This window comes from Orbicella franksi, chromosome 10 (assembly GCF_964199315.1).
Source record: "Orbicella franksi chromosome 10, jaOrbFran1.1, whole genome shotgun sequence".
Lineage (NCBI taxonomy): Eukaryota > Metazoa > Cnidaria > Anthozoa > Scleractinia > Merulinidae > Orbicella > Orbicella franksi.
Window position 1 is genome coordinate 24,617,450 of NC_138154.1, and position 18,063 is coordinate 24,635,512.

At 40.6% G+C, this 18,063-nt stretch overlaps 2 protein-coding genes across 2 annotated transcripts; both read right to left on the minus strand.

The window, feature by feature from the left end:
- Positions 1 to 324: 324 nt before the first annotated feature.
- On the minus strand, positions 325 to 2,031 carry LOC145499567 (uncharacterized). The gene is made up of 3 exons (XM_081479089.1): positions 2,008 to 2,031; positions 1,201 to 1,372; positions 325 to 567 (listed from the first exon to the last, which is right to left on the minus strand). The coding sequence occupies exons 1-3, from the start codon at positions 2,029 to 2,031 to the stop codon at positions 428 to 430; spliced, it is 336 nt and encodes a 111-aa protein (XP_081335215.1). The 3' UTR covers positions 325 to 427.
- A 5,075-nt stretch (positions 2,032 to 7,106) lies between these two features.
- LOC145499564 (uncharacterized) lies at positions 7,107 to 10,003 on the minus strand. Its single transcript, XM_081479085.1, has one exon. The coding sequence runs from the start codon at positions 9,812 to 9,814 to the stop codon at positions 9,272 to 9,274; it is 543 nt and encodes a 180-aa protein (XP_081335211.1). The 5' UTR covers positions 9,815 to 10,003; the 3' UTR covers positions 7,107 to 9,271.
- Between the last annotated feature and the right edge of the window lie 8,060 nt (positions 10,004 to 18,063).

The following is an 18,063-nucleotide window of genomic DNA, read 5'->3' on the forward strand; positions in this document are numbered from 1 at the left end:
CAGCAAAAGGTGAATTACTCATATACCATGATGGCTAAGCCAATAAAGCTCTTGAGTTGCATGTTTCTATATAGACTTCGGATATTATACAGCTGATCGATCCAGGGCAATGTTTCAGCCCAATTGACTTTTTTCAAGGTACTAGATCATAGTCTCTTACTTTTCTTGAATACTGTTGTTTTCATAGATCGCTCGCACCAAAACAACAAAATCGTTTCGTTTGTGTGTGAACTGAACGTCAACAAACTCAGGAATTTCAGATCTAGCGTAGGTGGAAAGAAATCATCCTTCTGTCCAAATTTCACCTTAGTAGTACATGTCCAATAAATTCGACAGTGTTACGGCCCGGTACGGCCCACTGTAGAACTATAATATCAGTAAAAAGTGTGTATGAAATAAACTTGCCAATAGACGCTTATAGGTAGTTTTAACTCACCATAAAAGTGACCGTCGGTGTTACCCTTGTCCTGTTAATGACCTTCAGCGCGTAGTAGCGTGTGTTACCACCTTGTTCATCAGTGTATTGGATGCACTTCTTTCCGGCTTTGGTATCCTCAATCGTAAATCCTTTGCAATACAAAATACACTATTAGGGAACATTTCTTCAAACAATTTCAATTACTGATCCTACTAGACAACATTCAATCTCATTCGATTAAACAATACGGGCAAGACGATCTTTATTTATTTTAACGCGGTAAAAAACTCGTCAGCTAAAACTACAAATATTTTCAATTCCTAATATCTAATATAATAAAAATAATAAAATAAAAAAGCTGCTTTCCACGAATGCCGTGCCTATACACCTCATTCGAGTAGGCGTTTAAACTACCTCAGAGACTCTGCTTCCCTTAAGTCACAAGTAAGACGGTAAGTAAGGAAGGAAGGAAGGAAGGAAGGAAGTAACCTTTATTTAAACACAATAAGCAATTGAGCTTGCAGCTTGTGGGGTCGTTTGTAAATAAACAATAAAGAATAATTACAAAATACGAATTGAAAATTAACAATGTAAGATCTAGTCCAAAGAATGACGCCACTATAGCTAAAACCATTTTTATAATAGTTTGTGCGCATTTGCGCGCGGTTTCTCGCCTCTCGAGAAACCGCATATAACGAGCTTCAAAATCAGAAATTAATGATCAGTTCGTAAATTTGGGGCCTTAGGGCAACAACACTAGTAAAGATTTTACTGAGACTTACTAGTTGTTAAGGTCTTTGTGGATTGTCCATTGCATTTTGCCTCGGTTCTATTTCCATCAAAGTGAATCTGTAAAAGATTACCAGGACAGTCGTCGCTTTTTTTTCTTAAAAGTGACTGGAGGCTCCGGGGAGCTGTTGTTTCCACAGGGACCAGTGAGCACACAACAGCAGCCTACATAGGGATGAAGAAATGATACAGTTAGATCCGAACTCCCTTATTTCGAATTCCCGCTATTTCGAACTATTTTTTGTTTCCCCGAGAGTTCGAAATAGCGGGAATAAACTGTATATTCAATTATAATAATAATAATAATAATAATAATAATAATAATAATAATAGACTTGTATAGCGCTAGAACTAGACAAACATACTCAAAAGCGCTTTACATTAAGTTAAAATAAATGAATAAATGGAAATCACTAACATAGTCATTGAGTAATGAGTAAATCGGGAGACTGCGCCGTTGTAAAAATTTCACAAGAAATAAAGATCTTTGATGTCCTCATCATAATTTTTTTATGTCTCGCAGTCCTTTGAAATAAGTTCTTAAACGCCCAAAAACTGTTTGTAACTACCCTTCGGCTGAAACCGTTTCAATGTGGCATTTCCTTTAAGCAGCAAAAATTGGGTGTTTTTAAAGCTCTGAAACAAGGTAACATGCCCTATAATAGATAATAAAGAGCACGTTTACCGAAAAAGAGAGAAACCTAACGAGGGTAAAACACAAAAGATTAGGCCTTTTAAAGTTAAACTTTCAGAATCAAAAAATCTAAGAGTTCAATAACCTTAGCAGTAATATTCCTTACTAGAAAAGCACATGTGAAATCCATTTAGCCTGATCTCTGTCTAGTTATTTCTTTTAGATGGATAACTATAAAATGTTACAGAGCTAGAGCTTTCTTTTATACGTGGTTCATTTAATTTTATTTGCATTATATAATTCATAAAAAATGAAAGGAATTTGTTTGATAGCGGACCTGATTCTAAAAAGCATTGCATACTGATATCAGGTATTTTTCTTTTAGCTATGGTCAGTTGAGATCAGGTTGTTCGTATAACCGGTATTTCAAGGGGAGCAGTTAAGTTTCCATGGAAGTTCTAAGAACAAACAAACTTCCGCTGAGGTAGATCGTGTTAAGAAGCAATATAAGATCGATTAATCGATTCCATTAGCTGATTTGCATGGGAAAAATTAAGATCTGAAGGGCCCTAAAATGTTTAATTGGGTTGATTTTTTTCAGGTCAGCCCCCGCCACCCACTTCTACCACGGATGGTTTGATAAGCACTCTATCGCTCAAGGAAGTCGGAACATCATATTTACATTTCCTAGCCACTGACTTTTTTACTATTTCATCATTCCGTTTTATTGCCTATTCACCAGATTTGTTAGCGATAGCTGGATCTCGACCATCAAAAGGAATTAACCGTTTACACTTTTGATACCAAGGGAAAATATCAACTGAGATCAAAAGAATATCTCTTGTTGAGATTTATTAATTAAGATTGAAGTATTCAATTGAAAGAAGAACAACTTAACTCGCAATGAACCTATATTACTTTATATCTTGGTTCAAGAGCTCATTCGCTCGAATATTGTTCATGAAAACATTGAAATGTTGTCTTGAAATGTCACCTAAACAGCAATCTACGACTGAAGGACGCTATTGACAGTATTGATAACCAACGACTGAGATTCTTAGCACAAGAGGGGTGACTGTTTCGCAACTGTGACACATCGGACAGTTTATTTGTCGAAAACAGATACCTTGATTGTGTTTTGTTTCCCTTGGACATGTTTTGTTTTCTTGAACATTGAAATTCAACATTCTATTCCCGTGCATTAATTTTAAAAGTATTGAGCACCTATTTAACCTTGAAATAGCGACTTTTTAAAAACTGTGGTGACATTAAAGAGGGTCTGAATGGGGGGGGGGGGGGATGGGTCATCGTGTCGGCTGTTGGTTGAAATTTCATTACTTTGTCGGTTGTCGGTTAAAATTTTCGACCTTTGTCGGTTGTTCCTAAATCTCAGTTAACTTTTTTGTCGCTAGTCGGTACTTTTTTCCCTCCTTTTGTCAGTAATCAGTAATATTTTTTGCCCTTTGTCGCTAGTCGGTTAACCTCAGTGAGACCCTCATTGAATACAGCTCGTTACATGCAAAAGGTCGCATCGGACAGGATTAGTACACTCCCTATGAACTATGTTGCTTTAGCATGCAAAAGCATTCACTACAATGATCTGTTTACTCTTTAAGGTACAAAGATTGTCCGCCCCCCCCCCCCCCCGCCTTTCCTGTTCGACGTTGAACCCTTCTTAGATAAGGACTCTTTGTCTAATCACTCTGCAGTGAAACGAAAACAAAATAATTTCTAACTTAGTATAAGTAAGAAAACATTAGTCATATAGGAGGGGGCATCTCGTTTATTGATCAGACATAGATTGCACTGGGGTAGTTATTAACACAATAAACGTAGTAAACAAAAACACGGAAATTTACTAAAACAAAATTTCCAAAATGAACTGATTAAAAGCGGGGATGCCGTCGAAGTGACACCTCCTAACGGACAAACTCCTTAAATATTAACTTCTTGGCATAATTACGTAACCTGCATACCAACGAATCTGCATACCAGCACAAAACTATCTTACAATAACGTGACAAATTATATTTGTAGTCTAGTCACTTTGCAGGGAAACGAAAACAAAATAATTTCTAACTTAGTATAAGTAAGAAAACATTAGTCATATAGGAGGGGGCATCTCGTTTATTGATCAGACATAGATTGCACTGGGGTAGTTATTAACACAATAAACGTAGTAAACAAAAACACGGAAATTTACTAAAACAAAATTTCCAAAATGAATTGATCAAAAGCGGGGATACCGTCGAAGTGACACCTCCTAACGGACAAACTCCTTAAATATTAACTTCTTGGCATAATTACGTAACCTGCATACCAACGAATCTACGTACCAGCACAAAACTATCTTACAATAACATGAAAAATTATATTTGTAGTCTAGTCACTTTGCAGGGAAACGAAAACAAAATAATTTCAAACTTGGTATAAGTAAGAAAACATCAGTCATATAGGAGGAGGCATCTCGTTTTTTGATCAGACTTAAATTGCCCCATTTCGAAGATAAAGTACAATTTAAAGAGAAGTATAGACCTAGGGAACGAGAAACTGAAAGAAGGGAACTGATGTTGTCTTTAACATAGCCGTCCTTTGCACGATCCTATTTCCAACGACCGTGTCGTTTAAACGAACGATCGCTGATGCCAGCATTCGCAGCGGCAGAGGCACCACGTGATCTTAAGCTATAAGATAAGATAAGATAAGAACTTTACTAACGTGTCGAGGTCGCTGGCAAACCATAACTAGACTTAGGAAAACCTAGTTCAACTAAGGAATTAAGCGGCAAAAGCTCCCTAGCCCTGGTATAGGATATAGGGCGCGAACCTAAAGAATAACTAAGAGTGGACTTTTGATAAACAAGATTGCCTAATACAAAATCGCTAGAATTGCAATTCAAAGCAGCGAGATGAAAATAACGAGAAAGTATCGTATAGGGACAAGTGACAGTACCTGACCGAGCCAAAAGAACTGAGGAACCATCCCTGTACACGTCAGTCTTACTACTAGCAATAATTATCTTAACGTAATCCAAATTATAGAAATTTACATCACAACAGCGCAACTTAGCTGGCTCATCAAAGCGTAAAAATGCACAATAAGCAGTAATAAATAAAGCTGCAATTCGGAGACTAGCCAGGTTAGCAGATGGCGAGGCACGCTTTGAACATATTGAAGAAATCATCTCAGGAATAACTGGCTCCTTTCTAACCACTGGTTTAGCGGAAATCCGGACACCTGCCTCGAGAATGTTCTTTATCAGAGGATCTTGGCATGTATCAGGAAAACCATAGAGCTTGTTAGCCCACGAAATACCACAAGACGCATGATGAAATACGGAGGAACTTGTATCACTTTCAATAAGATGCTCTAGGTAAAGAGCGACGTCTAGCGGCCTTGTAGGCAAAGCAGTGATCTCGGGAAAGCAAGATGCCCAGACTCTGAATTTCTGAAAGGACATAGAATACTGATCAGTGGTGCATGGAGCCTTGCAATGAACGAGTCGGAAGCGAACTGGCAAGTCTTCGGAGTTCAGGATTCTGTAGGGTGGAACTAGTCCGCGCAAAAACAGTATCACCTCGTGCAGAAAAAAAAAATAGAACAATAATTTTAAATAATGACAAATTAAACAGAAAAATCATCTCAGGTATAGGCAGATAGTCCAGTGGGGAATACAGCAAGTAACAAATCTCAATACGGACTACTACTAATGGCCGTGAAAAAAGCCCAGTGGCAAAAGAAATAAACGCACAAAGTCAAGGGGCAAACACTTTAATTCCGAGAGCTGATGACGCAAAAAATACAAACTAATGGCATAAATTTAACTGGCTCCATTGACACGTAAGAAAAGAACAGGAGAACTAACATTAACAGAACCAAAAATACAATTCTTATTAGCACCATGCACAAAAACTCGCTTCCCTTCAGCAACATAAAGGAAGTCAAGAATATAACTACGGAAAGAACGATCTTCATTAATAATGCATGGCCCAAAAATGTCAGATGGCCAATAAGGGACCACAGGCGCGCCTACGCACTTGCATAATTTGAAATTCTCAATAAATTGGGTGACAAGGCAACGGGAGGGACCAACAAACAGTTTTCAGCTTCCCACCTATGACTAAGAGCATCTACACCCAAATTGTTGGGACTGTAAAAGCGGGAATAGAACCTAGGCAACTTGAAATTTCAATAACTAGCAAAATAATCTACGGTGGAAGGACACCATCGACAATCAATTTCACGAAAATAATCGTTGGAAACACACCAAATCAACGATCTTACGGTAATAATCCGCTTTCTGATGAAACGTACCGGGAATCCATTCCATTGACAACCCAATACCATGAGCAGAGGTAAAACAGGAAATATCCTTAGCAATAGCATTCAAATGCGGCTTATTGCTCCCAGAATCTGTAATGAACGCTACGGCTTTATTATCAATATAAAGCTTAACAGAGGAATTACGCAAAATGGAGCCAAAACTTTTTAATGCAAAACCAACAGACTTCAACTCCCTCCAAGTGGAGCTTTGCTTCATTTCAGGTTCATCAAAATTCTTGTGGGCAACAGGAAACCCCTCCGGCGACCTCAACATAAATATAAGAAGCGCAAGCAACTTCACTAGCGTCGAAATATACAATGTGGTGAGGGATATTAACTGGATAGACAAAAGGTCTAGAATTTAATTATATAAGTGCTCGAGCATTGGAACATCAATAATTTAACTTAGAAATAGCTTCAGTAGTAAGAAAAACCCTGGCGTTTCAATATGCTCTGCTGTCAATAACAAAATGCAGTGCTTTCGTCATAATCTTGCAAATATGGCCAAAAACAAGCGTACAGGAAATGATACGCCCGGTAACCTCAACCAGCATCCTTGCACTACCTATACGACAACTAGAAACCTCCTAAGTGGACGCAAGGAAAACTAATATCTTATCTTCAGGAATATAGACAATAAACCCCGGGCAAAATCCAAATGAAAACCAAGCCAGCGAAGCAACTGAACAAGGATCCACATACATTTATCCTTATTTGGAACGAACCCCGAGCTAATCAAATCAGAATGCGCCAACAAAGACTTTCGAAGGCAAGTATCCTTCGAACCGCATACCCCTAAACCATCGTCTAAATAAACTACAATGCGGATGGCCTGACTAAACCAATGCTTGACGAGGGGACGCATAACTTTGGTGGAAATGTAAGGGCCCGTAGAAAGACCAAAGAATAGAACGACAAACATAAACAAGTCAAGATTATAACTACGGAAACAACGATCTTTATTAATAATGCATGGCCAAAAAATAGCAGATGGGCCTATAAGGGACCACAAGCGCGCCTACGCACTTGCATAATTTGAAATTCTCAATAACTTGGGTGACAAGGCGAACGGGAGGGACCAACAAACAGTTTTCACCTTCCCACCTATGACTAAGAGCATCTACACCCAAATTGTTAGGACTGTAAAAGCGCGAATAGCACCTAGGCAACTTGGTATTCGCATAACTAGCAAAACAATCTACGGCGAAAGGACACCATCGACAATCAATTTCACGAAAATAATCGTTGGAAACACACCAAATCAACGATCTTACGGTAATAATCCGCTTTCTGATGAAGCGTACCGGGAATCCATTCCACTGACAACCTAATACCATGAGCAGAGGTAAAACAAACAATATCCTTATCAATAGAATTCAAATGCAGCTTATTGCTCCCAGAATCTGTAATGAACGCTACGGCTTTATTATCAGTATAAAGCTTAACAGAGGAATTATGCAAAATGGAGCCAAAACTTCTTAACGCAAAGCTAACAGACTTCAATTCCCTCCAAGTGGAGCTTTGCTTCATTTCAAGATCATCAAAATTCTTGTGGGCAACAGGAAACCCCTCCGGCGACCTCAACATAAATATAAGAAGCGCAAGCAACTTCACTAGCGTCGGAATATACAATGTGATGAGGGATATTAACTGGATAGACCAAAGGTCTAGAATTAAATTATATAAGTGCTCGAGCATTGGAACATCAATAATTTAACTTAGAAATAGCTTCAGTAGTAAGAAAAACCCTGGCGTTTCAATATGCTCTGCTGCCAATAACAGAATGCAGTGCTTTCCTCATAATCTTGCAAATATGGCCAAAAACAAGCATACAGGAAATCATACGCTCGGTAACCTGAGCCAGCATCCTTGCAGTAACTACACGACAACTAGAAACCTCCCTAATGGACGCAAGCAAAACTGATATCTAATCTTCAGGAATATAGACAATAAACCCCGGGCAAAATCCAAATGAAAACCAAGCCAGCGAAGCAACTGAACAAGGATCCACATACATTTATCCTTATTTAGAACGAACCCCGAGCTAATCAAATCAGAATGCACCAACAAAGATTGTCGAAGGCAAGTATCCTTCGAACCACATACCCCTAAATAATCGTCTAAATAAATTACAATGCGGATGGCCTGACCACGCCAATGCTTGACGAGGGGACGAATAACTTTGGTGAAAATGTAAGGGCCCGTAGAAAGACCAAAGGGCAGAACGACAAACTTAAAATATTTTCGAACCCCATTGAAAACCCACGAACAACCGAGAAATCTTTGATGTGAGGGGTAAATTTCAACATGATGATACCCTGACTTAATATCGAAAGAATAAACTCACAAATTAGAAGGAGAATCGCCGACGAAAAAATTTAGCATGGACTGGGCATCCTCAAACTTAATTTTGGACTTACTTACAAAGAAATTAACATGCCTGAGGTCTAATATGGGCCTGTTCTTACCACTTGACTATACAGAAACTGACAATGGATTGACCACGTCAGGCGGGTAAGTACACGAAACAATAGAGCCAACACTAAGTAACTCTTGAATAGCGGATTCTACAAAATTACTCTCACCCAAAGCTGAGCGATTATTAGTAAGAAAAATACTTCTAGGTTCCCGTGAAAAGGGGATATTATAACCAAAACTTAAAGTATCTAAAATAAACTTAGAGGCGCCAATGCTTTACCAATAACAAATATTAGCTTTAAGCCTACCCTTAACAATAACCTGACTAGAGCCTTCAAAATATTCAGCAAAGCTAGAATCAATAGAAATGTGATCCAAGTCAAAGTCAAAGTCAGAGTACTTATCTGGACCCAATCTTGCAAGAACATTTGCCAAATCAGACGGTGGTTGACTTTGTGGACGTTGAAATGGCGCCAGTGTTGGTGAAACTACCTCTTGTCTTGTAGAAAAGAGGGCAGGCTGGCGAATTAGCCCAGTGTCCTTGCTGATTGCAGTTAAAGCAGACGTCCGAAGGCTGGACTTGTCGGGCGGCACGAAAGGGCTGACGAAAATTAGAGTGAGCAGAAAATGGAAGAGATGTAGCAGAATCAGAAGACCCAGACCCTTGTGTAGCTTAACAATCTCGGGATTTAGGAGCTCTTGAAATCCTTGAAACACGAGGTTTGGAAGACTTCTAGTTTAATATTGGTAAGCGCACGTCGCTCAGCCGCTCGAAGTTTCTTCTCGTCTTCAGAATTTTCGGCGAGCTCATCGGACACATATTCCTCAACTACAGCCCAGCCAGCGGGACTTTTGTCAGCCAAGCGGATCAACTTAATGCGTTCCTCGAGGTCAGACTTGGCCTTTTGGAGATGTTGTTGAACGGGCAGCAGGTTTCCCTCGGACAAATTAGAGATAGCCAGATCCAGGCAGTCAAGGAGCCGTGTATTGAACTCAAACTGGATTCTGTTACCTTTAAACTGAAGTGAACTAGCTGCCTTAGAGTCTGTTTTCAATTTCTTCAGTTCTCGCCGAGTCTCAACCTCGCGTTCGTCTAATGAGCGCTTGAAATCACCAAACGTTTTCTGCAAATTCCCATCAAGGAGAGAAGAAATCAGCGAGATCATGTCATAATTAGAAACGTCTATCGACTGAGGTTGGAATGATGCAGTCTCCGGCGGTGGATCAGGCATTGCTCGAAATTTACTAAAACAAAATTTCCAAAATGAACTGATCAAAAGCGGAGATGCCGTCGAAGTGACAACTCCTTAAATATTAACTTCTTAGCATAATTACGTAACCGTCATACCAACGAATCTACATGCCAGCACAAAACTATCTTACAATACCAACGTGAAAAATTATAGTACTCGTACAGTATGCTTGAGAGCTCACCGTTGCCGGGAATTGAGGGAAATCGAAGTAGGGAAGATATTTGGCAAATGTGCCAACACTTTCGGCAAGAATTATATGCATTGCACTAATGTCCTTCATTGCGTGTCACGCATTTAAACGTGGTCACACTCCCTCAAGTATATTGATCGTACCAAATTATCTACGTACGTGAATATGATTCGGCAAATTAATTAATGCGAAAATGTGGTCAACGAAGTGTCAAGTTTGCAAGTTCCTATCATAGCTGTGCTTTTAATCATCCGTGAGCAGGAGTTCGTTCCTAATCCTATTAATAGCTGTGGTCACCTTTGTGTGCGTTCGGTTGTGTAGTGAAAGCAAAATGGTGTGTTTATAATAATATTATAGCGTGATGAAAAAAAGAAATCCAAAATAAATTATACATCTGCCCTTTTCCAGCCACATTTGCTCGGGTTCTAATTATCCGTATTCAACTGTACGGCCCGCTAAAATTTAAAACTGTTTTTGTTGCCAAAATGTTTTGTGATTCATTGCCAAGTGTTCTTAACTTTTTAAGCAAGTAAAAGTTTAAAACTTTCTTTTACTTCTAAAATTGTCTATTGAAGTCTGCTAACGACTTAAGAGTCACTTATTAAACAACGATTTCAAATTGACTCGTTTTGCTTTCGAGGTGCTTCAGAAATTTGAAGTCGTTCTGAGTGAATAGAAATCGTTCCCGAACCCGTCACACATCCAGTACAGATATAATAAATATCTTACTGACCTCGTTAACTCGGTCTGTATTGTAAGTTAAGGATCCTCGTTTTTCCCCTTCGATTTATGCCCCGCGCGCTTCGCCCTTGGGCCATAAATCGATGGGGAAAAATCTTAATCCGTAACTTACAGTGCTGCCCTCGAACTCGGTTTGTAAGAGGTATTTAAACGGGTCTTCGCGAAGATGGCAAAAGCTAGTACCCAGTAAGAAAACCAAGTCTTCTACAATCGCAAAAATCAGTTCCCGCAAAATAAAAAATATCGCCGATTCGCAAAAATAAACTCCCGTGAAAATTTAGTGCCACACGGCAGATTTAAAATGCCCCTTTTCGAAGAAAGCATAAATAACGATAATGCCACTGAAAGAGTGTTGTTTACGTTGAAATAGTTCATTGGCGTCACTGGAATGTCCTGTTAAAGAATGTGACATCATACATGTAGTACATAAGTGATAGTAATAAAAATCCCCGGATCTTGTTCTTTCGGGTCTAACGTAACTGACTCATGTGTTCTAAGTGTGATCTTTGAATCTTTAAAATCCCACTCCATCAAGACAGAAGAAGCGAATTCAACAGGTTATGGGCCCAGATGAGATGTTCCTGGAAGATTTGGAAGATTAATTTTCGATGGGGATGAGCGAAAATACAAGCAATGGGAGGGCAAATTCCTTGGCTACACGAGATTGCAAAAGTTGAAAGACGTTCTCGTGTCTGAGAGCTGGGATGAGGAAGCTAATGCTAGCAAAAACGAGGAGGCGTTTGCCGAACTAATCCAGTTCCTAGATGACAAAAGCCCAGCGCTGGTAATGAGAGATGCAATTGACGATGGAAGAAGGGCGCTGCAGATTCTACGAGTCCATTACGCTGGGACTGGGAAACCACGTGTGATTTCGCTTTATACCGAACTAACATCCTTAGTTAGATCGGTGAATGAGTCTGTCACTGACTATGTAATTAGAGCGGAGACGGCGGAAACAGCTTTGAAAAATGCGGGAGAAACTGTAACTGACAGTCTTCTTATAGCAATGGTACTCAAAGGATTACCTCAAAGTTACCAACCGTTTGTTGTGGTTGTCACACAGAGCGAGAAGCAACAAACATTTAGCGAATTCAAAGCCTCTCTAAGAAGCTTTGAGGACACTGAGAGAGCAAGAACAGCAGATAATAACGACTCCATTTTGAAAGCAGAAGACAATTTCCAACAGCTAAAACCACCAGTGAGAGGAAAAGGAAATCTTACCTGCTTCAACTGAATCCAACAAGGTCATATAGCTCGTTTCTCTCCCAAGAAGCCCAAAGGAGGGAAGTGGTGCAATACTTGCCGCTCAAGGTCGCACAGTGATCGAGCATGTCGTCATAGAAGAAAGAAAGGTGACAAGGTTAATCAAGTATCTGAGAAAACAGACCAGGACATTGAACACTCATTTGTTTTTGAGACTAATGCCCATGAGGATGAGAATGTCTCTGGTAAGCCTTCAAGCTGCAACAGAGAGGGGTGCCAGTGTGGCTTTCCAGCCAGATTCTGCTGAACTGACACACAAGGATGGCACAAAGTTTGTCACTGAGAAGCAGGGCAGATTGTATTATTTGAACACGTATGATAACATCACTGACTCTGATTCCGTAAACTATGGACGCCCTATAAATGAGTGGCACCAAATCCTAGGACATTGTAATTATGATGACATTAAGAAACTAGAGCATGTTGTAGATGGTATGAAGGTTAGCTATAAGATTTCTAGCAAAGCCAGCGATTGTAGTGTATGTATGCTAGGAAACCTCACACAGAATAGGAATAGAAAGCCTGATGCACGTGTGACTGCCCCACTAGAGTTACTTCATACTGACCTCGTTGGACCTGTTGATCCAGCCTCTAAGGACGGTTTTAAATATTGTTTGGCCTTTTGATTTTTCAGGTGCAGTTTTTGTGTACTTTCTGAGGAACAAGAGTGACGCAGTGGCTGGTACAGAGAGATTTTTGGCAGATTTAGCCCCTTGTGGTAAGGTCAAATGTATGAGATCTGACAATGGTGGTGAGTTTACTTCTCTGAATTTAGAGGCACTTCTCAGGAGGAATCGCACAAGGCATGATACCTCTGCCCCCTTTTCACCACACCAGAACGGCACAGCCGAGCGGCACTGGAGAACCCTATTTGAAATGGGGAGATGCCCGCCCATACGGGCCAGTTTAGCTAAGGTGTTCTGGCCATATGCTGTTATGGCAGCAACATACACGCGCAATAGGTTCTTTAACAATCGCTTAAAGCAAACACCTTACTTTGCTCTGACATGTTAGAGACCTAACTTGTCTGACATGAGATTTTTCGGATCTGAATGTTATGCCTACAAGCAGGAGAAAAAGAAGCTAGACCCTATGTGTACCAAAGGGATTTTTCTGGGGTACGACAAGCTAAGCCCCGCTTGCCTTGTGTATTTACCAAAGATTGCTAAGGTGATTAAGCACAGGGTGGTAAAATTCCCTTCGGAGAGTGTTAATGAGAAACACACTCAAACAGGAAGTCTGTTATGTGATGAAGATGATTTCATGTTGTTACGGCGTAACACTAATGCAGATATGTGTAGTGCGTCTGGTGTTAACAGGCCTGAGAAAATCTCAGGCGAACAGGCTGAGGACAGTAACCCTGATATGTGTAGTGCATCTGGTGTTAACAGGTCTGAGGAAATCTCAGGCGAACAGGCTGTGAACACTAGCCCTGATATGTGTAGTGCATCTGATTTTCATAGGTCGGAGAAATTCTCAGGTGAACTGGCTGAGAAGCTTGTGACTGAAGACAAAACTGATAGGAACCCCCAATCTGTGACTGAAGGTGCGAGATACCCCACCAGGAAGAGGAGACGCCCAGCATACCTTAATGGCTATGTTACTGATCTGGATGAGGTTAATGCTGAGAGTGACCAGGTATTATCTAGTGTTGATTATTGTTACAAGGTTTCAGCTTTTCCCCAGACATACCAAGAGGCAATTGAATCTCCTGAGTCAGAAAATTGGAAGGCAGCAATGAGAGAAAAAATGGATTCTCTTATCGAGAATGAGACATTTATTCTAACCACCCTACCAGAGGGTAGGAATTCAGTAGGGGGCCGTTGGGTCTACACTATCAAAGAAGGTTCTGATGGTGCTAAAACCTATAAGCCTAGGTATGTTGCTAAAGGCTATAGTCAAGTGAAAGGTGTAGATTATCAGCAAGCATTTGCCCCCTACGGCAAATCTCACATCAGTACGTGCTCTGTTGCGAATAGCAGCACAACACGATTTAATTCTACACCATATGGATGTCAAAACAGCATACCTAAATGTTCCCAATGATTGTGAGATATATATGGACCAAGCTGAAGGTTTTGAAGCCCCTAGTAGTTCTAATGGGAGACTTGTGTATAAGTTAAACAAATCCCTGTATGGATTGAAGCAATCAGGTAGAAATTGGAACAATGTGTTACACTGTTTCCTACTTGATAACCAGTTTGTTCAGAGTCCAGTTGACAACTGTATGTATACTAAACAGTTTGGGAGTAAAATAGTTGTAATACTTGTTTGGGTCGACAACATCATTATTGCAGCAAGTGACATAGTTCTGATGTCTGAGGCTAAACAGATGTTTCAGGAGAGATTCCGCATGAAAGACCTGGGTAAACTTTCATATTTCTTAGGCATTGATTTTGAACAGGGTGACGAATTTGTGAAGATGATCCAGAGAAGATACTTAAGCAAAATCCTTGAGAGGTTTGAAATTTCTGATTGCAAGCCAAGGGCCACACTTTCTGAGCAGAAGTTTGAGTTTTGTAGTGAAACACCTTGTGATCCCAGAAGATATCGTGAAGCTGTTGGTAGCTTGGTTTATGCTATGACATGTACCAGACCAGACATATGTTGGGTTGTAAGTAGGTTGTCACAGTTTCTGTCTAGTCCAGTTCAGGAACACTGGACTGCAGTGAAACATGTTTTAAGGTACTTGAAGGGCACTCTCCGCTATGAGCTATGTTACAGGAAATGTGATGATGGCCTAACTTTGGTTGTTTATAGTGACGCTGACTGGGCGTCGTCGGCAGATGATAGGCGAAGTACCAGTGGGTGCTGTTTCAGTCTAAACAAAGCTGGCCCTCTTATTTCCTGGAAGTCACGTTCGAGGAAACAGCCAACGGTGGCGCTGTCATCTTGTGAGGCAGAGTACATTGCACTGTCGGCAGCTGTGCAGGAGTATTTGTACCTCACTCAAGTGTTAAGAGACATCGATGAGGTGTGTGGACCAGTTGGAATTTTTGAGGATAATCAGGGCGCAATCACTTTATCTAAAAACTCTGTAAATCGGCAAAGATCGAAGCATATTGACGTCTGTTATCATTTTATCCGAACATTGCAAAACACTGGTAAGGTTGTTGTCAAATATTGTCCCGCAGCAGACATAGCATCTGCCTAGATGACTAAGGCAGCAACAAAGTTCAAGTTGCAGAAATTCAGCCGTTACATTTTTGGATAGAATGCATGGTTTTAGTTTACAAAACTTTGTTCCCATTCATAATTGTGCATAATTTTGTTACATTTCACATTTGATAAGATAATTATGTAAACATGGTTATGTCCTGGGCAATATGAGATCAAGTGAGGGGTGTTACAAAATGTGACCTCATACATGTAGTACATAACTGATAGTAATAAAAATCCCCGGATCTTGTTCCTTCGGGTCTAACGTAACTGACTCATATCATATGGATATTTCCGATATGACACTTCTAGAAAGCGTCAAATAAATTTTCAAGGGATTTCAAACTTTGGAAGTACTCGCAAAACGCGAATTTCGAAAACATTTGTTCAGTATCGTACTGTTCTCTGAGACTCCTGAGAGAGACTCCCACTCGAATACATACCTCTGACTAACCGAGTTCGAGGATCGTACTGTAAGTTAAGGACGTTGTTTTCTCCCCATCGATTTATATGGCCTAAGTGCAAACGAGCGGGCCATAAATCGAAGGAGAACAACGAGGATCCGTAACTTACAGCACGGACCGAGAAAACGAGGTTAGTAAGATATTTGTCATATCTTTACTGTTTGTCCGACGGGCTTGGGAAGAACACATCTTTAAATTTTGCGGGCCGTACAGCAGAATACAGCCCGCTAAATTGACCAATCACAGCGCTCCTAGTAAGTGAGAAATATAATAAAAGTGTCCTATTGAAAACTTCCCGCGAGAATATTAATATATGTTCTTTAATAGATATGATCGCTGCGATCGATACAAAAATGTTCAGCAATCGTTGCGATCGTTGTAGACGTTGTAGACCTTAGTTCAATGCCTCGGTCATGCTTGTAAATAGCCAACTGGTCTGCCTCCCGCCAGTTGGGATTTTTAAGCCTATTATGTTTAGTTGATATATTTGTTTCTCTCAGTTAAGTGGCATGCCTGTGAACTAGCTAGGTGTAGCTAAGCGCATTGGCCACTATAAACAGCAACATTTGAACATTTGAACAACATTTGCGATAATATGGAAACCACTTTCCAGCGATATTGTGCTGCGTCGGCTGAGGAGAGTCAATAAGAGTGATTTGGAGAAGAAGACGCATCGAGCACTGATTTCTTATCGTCTACCGTTTTTAAAATAGTAACATCAAGCGACTGACTCGAACATTACGCTTTCTATGAACCTGCGATCAGGTCAATTTTTCATGCTATTTATCCTCTTAACGAGGTCGTATGATCGCCGGTCGATTTATGTTGCACTATAAAACCGCTTGCTCTAATCAATTGACAAGTCAAATGACGTTTTGATCATCGAATCTAAGGTCGCGCCACCGTGCACTACGCCGGAGACATTTGAAAACGGTATTTTCACTCTCAAAACCCCGGAGAAAATTAAAAACGCAACAATCACCGGTCATTTTGGATTTGTGTTCGAGGAAAACTCGTCATCGTTTTCGGAAAGCTCCGTTTTCAAAATGTTTTCCATCCCGGCACACTAAAAGGAAAAGCCGGCGTTTTCACCATGCGTTTTCAAATTCCTCCGGTTTGAAGAACGTTTTCGAAAAGCTCCGTTTTCGTGACGGATTAGTGGGGACTGTAGGCCAAACCGTAGAAATAAAGCTGCGTTTTCAAATTTCTCCGCCGTAGTGTGGACAAAATTATCTTTTTCAAAGTGTGGCCCCCTTTACTCATATAGCATATTTGTCCTCGAGGCTTCGCTTCTCGGGCAAATATTTGTTTTAAGAACATCAAATTTCCCGATAATTCCTCAACAGAAACACTCTATTGCTTAACTAGAAATCTCGAGCTCATAATCTAATTGCGCTCGGAGATTTGACCTGTGGCTTTCTGGAGTTGGTTGTCCTGTGCACGACTATATGCAGAAAAATTCACATTCTTTTAAGGACACTAGAATGGCCACCTCGCTTGATTTTTGCAGGGGCATGTCACGGCCACTTAACTGGTACCGTTACTAACAAGAGGTGATAAATGTGAGCAGGCCATGTGAGGTCGTCTTTGCGCTGGAGTTTTCTTTCCATTCAGTCGCCGTAGGCTTTGCCATTTTGTGCTCTCAGCGTTGGAGTTTGGTGACGGTAGCCTTAATCGGAATCTGAGGGAATTTTCCTTGTTTATTTTACATGCTCACGAACACGACTTTGAATCGCCTTGGCTTTGGGATGTCAACCGTCACTGAACCTGGGAACAGCTGTATTTGATTGCATTTGTTGATTAGTTCCAGTCGCGACAGATAGCTCGGTCTTTATCCGGCTCTCTTTAAAACGAGGAACGGGGAATCGGGGAATCGGGGAATCGGGGAATCGGAGAATCGGGGAATCGGGGAATCGGGGAATCGGGGAATCGGGGAATCGGGGAATCGGGGAATCGGGGAATCGGGGAATCGGGGAATCGGGGAATCGGAGAATCGGAGAATCGGGGAATGGGAATGGGAATGGGAATGGGGAACGGGGAACGGGGAATCTTTAAAATGGGGAATCTTTAAAAGCGGGAATCTTTAAAATGGGGAATCTTTATTAAAAGCGGGTGATTTCTTGTCAACCACTGTTTTGACTTTCCGTCCTTGTTCCTGGTTTTTGTGATAAAAACGGCTTCAAACGACCCTTCCCCTATCACATCTTGTTCCCCGATATCATTCCACTTAAACTGTGGAAGACCTTCAAAGCGACCGATTCTTTCTTCTTTAAAGTGAATGCAATGAGCACTTTGAAATTGTCTTCGCATGACTGCATGGCGTAGAAAGAGGTATCATTAAGCACGCAATGACGGATTATACGCGAAATTCGCCGTCACATCGTTCGGGCATCGAGCATCAAATTGCTCTA

Excerpts from the sequence above, each read along its gene's own strand:
- LOC145499567 (XM_081479089.1), bottom strand. The coding sequence starts at position 2,031 with ATGGATTTCACATGTGCTTTTCTA. Across the intron at positions 1,373-2,007 it reads ATTTCACATGTGCTTTTCTA|GCTGCTGTTGTGTGCTCACT; the intron begins GTAAGGAATATT and ends ATCCCTATGTAG. Across the intron at positions 568-1,200 it reads CACAAAGACCTTAACAACTA|GATTTACGATTGAGGATACC; the intron begins GTAAGTCTCAGT and ends TGTATTGCAAAG.
- LOC145499564 (XM_081479085.1), bottom strand. The coding sequence starts at position 9,814 with ATGCCTGATCCACCGCCGGAGACTGCATCATTCCAACCTCAGTCGATA.